The sequence below is a fragment of the Pagrus major genome, chromosome 15 (assembly GCF_040436345.1).
Source record: "Pagrus major chromosome 15, Pma_NU_1.0".
In the NCBI taxonomy this organism is placed as follows: Eukaryota; Metazoa; Chordata; class Actinopteri; order Spariformes; family Sparidae; genus Pagrus; species Pagrus major.
In genome coordinates, this window is record NC_133229.1 from 30,345,219 (window position 1) to 30,352,122 (window position 6,904).

General features: G+C 40.8%; 2 protein-coding genes across 2 annotated transcripts; one reads left to right on the forward strand and one right to left on the reverse strand.

Moving 5' to 3' along the window:
• Window positions 1-1,070: 1,070 nt before the first annotated feature.
• Window positions 1,071-1,895, reverse strand: LOC141009075 (CD48 antigen-like). The gene has a single exon (XM_073481484.1). The coding sequence runs from the start codon at window positions 1,893-1,895 to the stop codon at window positions 1,071-1,073; it is 825 nt and encodes a 274-aa protein (XP_073337585.1).
• Window positions 1,896-4,538: 2,643 nt separating this feature from the next.
• On the forward strand, window positions 4,539-6,695 carry LOC141009429 (nuclear factor 7, ovary-like). The gene is made up of 2 exons (XM_073482056.1): window positions 4,539-4,663; window positions 4,759-6,695. Exon 2 carries the CDS (start codon window positions 4,776-4,778, stop codon window positions 6,168-6,170), a length of 1,395 nt encoding a protein of 464 aa, XP_073338157.1. The 5' UTR covers window positions 4,539-4,663; window positions 4,759-4,775; the 3' UTR covers window positions 6,171-6,695.
• The last annotated feature ends 209 nt before the right edge of the window (window positions 6,696-6,904 follow it).

Genomic DNA, 6,904 nt, shown 5'->3' on the forward strand with positions numbered 1-6,904 from the left:
ATCAGTCCTCTTCATATTTTATGTTCATGTTTTTAATGAAAAATCTGCATTTTTTTGTCAATAGTTTCCAGGTCATGTGACCCATCGACTCAAAATCAATGCAGAAATGTCACATGACAAGAAAAGCTATTGAAAAAACTATCATTTCTATATTCTAATATTTCTGTTATATCAATTAAATACACATTAACAATCATAATAGATATGTTACATGGATCCAGAGCGAATATCTGTTGAACATCCAACCTGAAACTAACTTCATCGAGTCTCTGACCGGTGGTTAACATGCTGTGAGACGGGCTGAAGTCAGTGTTGAACGTGCAAATCAAGACGTCACTTCAACCTTTTTATTGTCTTTACTCGTCACAGAAGCACATCAGATGACATCTGTTCAGTTCATACCATTTACAGACAATAACATATTATTTGATGCAGAATACAAACATTGATGATTCAAACAAAGAAATGTAATAAATGTTCTCAGAGCGACTGCTTCATCACATGTTCATCCACCCATCTACTTCCCTCCATCAGTTCCTCAGATATATTGTTGGCAGAGTGACCGAGCCCATGATCAGACTATAGGAAGACATCCTGCACGGTATAACTGATCAGACAGTACTGATCATTACTTATCAATGACCTTTAAAACTCCAGCAGCTGAGATGAGAACAAGCTAAAAAGCACCAGACATCATACAAACCACAAAATGTTAATAGAATAGGAGGTGGGCAGGCCTGGATATCAACATACTTTTTAATTAGCGGTTACATATAAATGAAGCCATTTGAAATGCAATAAAAAAAAAGCTTGCCTTCATATTTTACCCTCTTCCACCCGAAGCAGCACTTCGACTGCCGACTTCCTTTAATCTTCACGAGTACATTAGGTGGTTCAGCCATTTTTGTCTTGACGTCGACAGATCAGTTTCCTGGTGTTGCTTCTGTTTATCCACAGTACGCATCCAACAGACAACACCCAGAAGACAACATGTAGCGAGACCCTTAAGTGGACTTTCCAAACTTCAGGTTTTACATTAAGGAGCCTGGAGACTCAATGTAAATGCTGCTTCAATGTTGAGCGATCAATCCCCTGATGAGGTCTGGCTTGCATTTCCACAACCCGAACGCAGCAACCACAACCACAACAAGTGTCCCTACTACTCCTACTACCCCCCCTGCAGTGATGCCTGCAATCAACCCACCAAGGCCACCACTGTCAGGCTCTTTACACAGCAGGTTTTCCTCTGGTTCACTGTCTTCCTGATTGACTGGGTTCTTCACTGGTTCACTGTCTTCCTGAATGACCGGGTTCTTCATCCGACAGGAGATTGTTTTGTCATGTCCTGTCTCAGCACTGGTGATGGTTATGTCCTTCGTCAACTTCTCCCAGTCTTTCTTTCCCATCTTCCAGCTGTACTCGATCGGTTCAGCCTCTGTCAGACTCTCAGGTTCTTTGCCATCACAGCTCAGCAAACAGCTCTCTGAATCAGGGTTACATGTCAGTGTTCTGACCACAACTGAAGGCTTCGGCACTTTGGTGATGGATTTAACAGTGTAGCTCTGATCATGGAACCTGGTGTTGATTTCCACTGTGTACAAACCCTGATCACCTTTGTTCATGTTTTTGATTACCAGACGTCCAGAGACCGGGTCCAGGGTTGTGCGGCCATTATATTTGTCGTAATAAGTCAACTCAACCTCATCCTTCACCCATTCAGCCAGCAGGTTCCCGTTGTATTTCCACAGGATGTTGGTGATAGTCTCAGTCACAGTAGGCCTCAGCTCAAGGTTTCCACCAACCACGAAGTAAGACGGTATAACTCCGGCTTGAGAACAGTCCAGGGCCGCCCACAGCAGAACCGCGCCGAGCCAGAAGGTAATCTGTTTCTCCATGTTCACGGATCAATACAGGACTGAGAGAGAAACATAAGATCAACTTCACTAAATGTTTCAGAGGGCGTAAACCTCAAATCAGCAGATATTAAATGTATAAGTTCTTTGTAAGTCACCACAGTTTTACCTCTTCAGTTCCTCTGATGTTCTTCCTCTGCAGTGTACTTCTGTCTTTACCTTGATCAAGTCTTTCAACAAGCCGTTCTGAACTTCCTCTTGGTGTGATGCAGTACCTCCAGCCAATCACAGTCGTTTCTAAGCTTCGTAATAGCTCATGTTGAACTCTGAAAACTTAAGTTTTTGTTACGCTGAGAAAGGTTTGTTAAGAAACTGTTAATGTCCTTTGTTCTGTGCAGATTAAAGCATTGGCTGCTGAAACAGTGAACACAGGAGTGTATCAGAGTTTAATCCAGCACAGATTCACCATGTCGCTGTGCCGCTGCTGCTTATTTCAGTTGAAATCCCCATACACAGTCAAACAGGAAGTGGCTGTGGTCAAGCCTTCATATGTTTGTGATGTCGTTCTACAAATAGCAATGTTCTGTATGTCAGTCAGTCACCACATCAGTTCACATCCGTGTGAATGGTTTGCTCACCCAGCAGCAGCTGTCGTGTCACTTTCAAGTATTAAGTGACATCGAAGGATTTAAAAAATACTCCATTACAAGTAAAAGTAATACATTCTACATTTCACTCAACACTCGTGCAACTGGTAAATAATTAAAAAGGATAAAATATTTAATAAAATATAGAAATACTCACACATTTGGTGCAAAAAAATGTTCCATGTCAAAAACTGCCAAAAAAAATACTAGATATTAATATTTTCAACCTTTACTGTGTTAAATTTTTCAACCAACATCAGTCCTGATAATAACCATCAAATATTCATTCATGTTCAAGATTTTAACCCTTTAAACACCAGTTTGTTTACATGATGCCACTGTTTCTTTAAATGAAAAAAAAACACACAAAATGTATTTTCCAGATACTTGATATGTAGTATTTTTATGGCAGTTTTTGACATGAAACCTTTTTTTTTGTACTAAATGTGGTCTTTCATCTACGGAAAAGTATCAGGGTCATAGGTGAGAAAGAAATGAGAGGAGGGAGTTTATTTTTCTAGAAAAGAGTCGATAAATAAAGTTGAATACAGTTTGGTGCAGCCACCTCCTCCAAGCTTGTGTGTATTTTACTTCTGAACAGACGGTTTTCAGCACAATCTCTTCAAAGTCCTCAAAGCTTCGAAAGTCCATTTTAGCTCATAAACACCGTGTAGTTGTCACAACTACACGGTGTTTATGAGCTAAAAGAGAGATAATGTCTTTGTTACTAAAGCTGATTATGAACAACAGTGTCACCAGTTCATCTACACAAGGCATTTTGTTTGGCGTCGTCTCAAAGGTCGACTTTTATCTCCACATTTCGACTTTTTTCTTGAAGTGCATAATGGAAATAAAAAAACTTCCTCCTCTAATTTTTTTCTCACCCCTGGTCCCATTTCATAGATAAAAGACCACATTTAGTACACGTTCCTTTTTAAAAGTATATGGAAAATAACATTTTTGTGTTTTGATTTTTTACATTTAAAAAAACAGTGGCATCATGTAAACAATGGTATTTAAAGGGTTAAAATCCTGAAAATGAATGAATATGTGGTGGTTAATATCAGGTCTGAGTATTTTTTTCTTCATCAGTTGCATGAGGGTGAAGTAAAATGTTGACTTCATTACTTGTGTTTGTAATGGAGTATTTTTACAGAGTACTCCTGTAATCACAGCTGGTATATTACGGGGTTAACGAGGTCAGGAACCTCTTGGTGTAGTTACACACAGTGACCACTAAGTATTTTCTTTTTTCCTCACCCCTGGCCCTGATACTCTTCTGTTTGTTTTCAGCTGCATGAGGGTGAAGCTTTATTATCAGGCAAAGCCTCCTACAGGACACATGGGGAATAGTTTGTAACAGCCTCGGGGCCAAAATACAAGAAAATTGTCATATCTTGTGAAAAATAGTAAAAAAAAAGATTATAAAAACTCATCCAGGAGCACAGAATGAACGCCTGATAACATTTAATGCTGTAATGAGTTTTAATGGTTCATAATATGTACAACAGTTTCAGCTGTCTGTAATATACACAGTGTGTTATAGACATATTATATGAGCTGAGGTTGAAATTACATTTTTGTCACAATGTTTGCATTAATAAAGATAAAATGATACAAAATGTATCAACAGTTGCACAAAGGTTCAGTTAAAGTACAACAGTATTCACCTTTATCATCAAAATGAACTTAAATGAGGCCTGAACATTATGCAGAGTGACACATTTTAGATTAATGTACATAATGTTATTGGATTATAATTACTGATGTATCAATATTTATATTTTTAGTATATTAATAGAGTTCAGGAAGTGCTGGCGCTGGTTCTGATGGACTACAGCCCCTCCAACAACAACAGCAAGTGTATCAGACTACATCTCCAGCAGTGAATCAGTACTTGGACTGAAACACTCCCCTGAGTCACATGTGAACCAACAGCATTCAGCAGAGGTCTGACAAAGCTCCGCCCTCACCTGACTCACCTGAGACAAACCAGAAAACAGTTTGTCGGTGTGTGTGTGTGTGTGTGTCTCTTTAGTACAGATCCACAAACAGACGATCAGATTCACCTTCAGACTGAACTAACAACGTCCTCTGAGTGAGTTGATCTACAGGAGAGAGGAGGAGGAAACTACAACACTGCAGACGCTCCACACACTGAAGGTGAGTCCGACTAGAACCAGAACTCAAAGCAAACTTCAGTGAAGTGAAGGAGGAAGTGGAGCTGTGACTTACTGTACTGTCTGCTGTGTTCACAGCGTCACTCACAGACAAAATGGCTTCCAGATTAGAGGAGGATCTCCGCTGTCCTGTTTGTCTTGACATCTTTAAAGATCCTGTCGTTCTGTCCTGTAGCCACAGCTTCTGTAAAGACTGTCTGCAGAGCTGCTGGGCAGAGAAAGAAATCTGGGAGTGTCCAGTTTGTAAGAGAAGATCTTCAAAGGAATATCCACCTTTAAACTTGGCATTAAAGAACCTGTGTGAGACCTTCTTACAGGAGAGAGGTCAGAGAGCTTCAGAGGATCTCTGCAGTCTCCACTCTGAGAAACTCAAACTCTTCTGTCTGGACCATCAGCAGCCGGTGTGTCACATCTGCAGAGAGTCAGAACAACACACCAACCACAGATTCAGCCCCATCGATGAAGCTGCACGACAACACAAGAAGAAACTTCAGGAAACTCTGAAGCCTTTAAAGGAGATTTTAAAGGTTTTTGAAGAAGTTAAAGTGAAGTTTGATCAGACAGCAGAACACATGAAGGTCCAGGCCCGACACACAGAGAGGCAGATTAAGCAGCAGTTTAAGAAGCTGCACCAGTTTCTAGAAGAGGAAGAGGAGGCCAGGATGGCTGCACTGAGGGAGGAAGAGGAGCAGAAGAGTCAGGTGATGAAGGAGAAGATGGAGGCTCTGAGCAGAGAGATAGCAGCTCTTTCACACACAGTCAGAGCCACAGAGGAGGAGCTGAGAGCTGAAGACGTCTCATTCCTGCACAACTACAAGGCTGCAGTGGACAGAGTCCAGCAGCGCCCCCTGCTGGAGGATCCACAGCTGCCCTCAGGAGCTCTGATAGAACAGGCCAAACACCTGGGCAACCTGAGCTTCAACATCTGGAACAAGATGAAGGACATGGTCTCCTACACTCCTGTGCTTCTGGACCCAAACACTGCTTATCCAGACCTGATCCTGTCTGAAGATCTGATCAGTGTGAGACGAGGAGAGAGACAGCAGCTTCCTGATAATCCAGAGAGGTTTGATTATCACTGGTCTGTCCTGGGCTCTGAGGGCTTTAACTCAGGGACTCACAGCTGGGACGTCGAGGCTGGAGACAGTACAGACTGGTTACTGGGTGTGTGTGCAGAGTCTGTCCAGAGGAAGGAACACATACAGTCTGGATTCTGGTTAATAGGGTTATACAAAGGTAAATATTCAGTGTGGTCACCACCAGCTCCACACACTCGTCTCGTAGTGCAGAAGAAGCTCCAGAGGATCAGAGTGAATCTGGACTGGAACAGAGGAAAGCTGTCGTTCTCTGATCCTGATACTAACACACACCTACACACCTTCACACACACTTTCACTGAGAGGATGTTTCCATTCATTGGCACTTTGGATAAACTCCCTCTGAAGATATCACCCCTGAAGGTGTGTGTGACACTGGAACAGAGCAGTTAAAGAAGTGTTTCATCTCTGGAAAGACGTCCTTAAATAAAACTGTCTCTCTCTGTATGAAAATGATTTGTCAACATAAAAATGTTGTCAACATGTTGTTTAAATTAAAAATCACAGAATTCAACCCGTTAAGCTGCAGCTGCTCCTCCTGCTGTCTCATTATTCACAAACACATGTTGATTTCTCTGTTGTTGTTTCAGTTTGACAGTTTGCTTTGTGTTTCTATTGTCGACCTTTTCATGTTAATGTGACTGTGTGTGTGTGTGTGTGTGTGTGTGTGTGTGTGTGTGTGTGTGTGTGTGAGGATGGGCACAAATTAACAAATCAATTAATAACTGCATGTTTTGTTGTTCAGATTCAAAAACTTTATAATCTGGACTAGAAATTGAAATAAAGTTTCCAAACAATAAAATCACATTTTTATGACATATATGAAATGTTTGTAATTAAATAAATATATTAAATGACCCAAAATACTGTAAATGTACCTTTTTTCTGCTTTTGATGTAATAAAGTCACAATGATTGTGATTCTGTGTGTTTTCAGTCTCATCAGTTGAACTCTGCTGTCAGTCGTTTGTTCAGTGAGAGGATGAGTCGTTCTGTATTTAAGGTGGACGTCTCAGTTTGGGTTTATGTGATGTTGCTGATTGAAGAACTGAATCTCTCTCTGCTGTTTCTCCCTTCAGAAAAGGTCAAAACTTCAAATATAAATATGAGAGAATATGTCAAATAAGC

Bases quoted from the DNA above. Each gene is read 5' to 3' on its own strand.
- LOC141009075 (XM_073481484.1), bottom strand. From the start codon at position 1,895: ATGGAGAAACAGATTACCTTCTGGCTCGGCGCGGTTCTGCTGTGGGCG.
- LOC141009429 (XM_073482056.1), top strand. From the start codon at position 4,776: ATGGCTTCCAGATTAGAGGAGGATCTCCGCTGTCCTGTTTGTCTTGAC.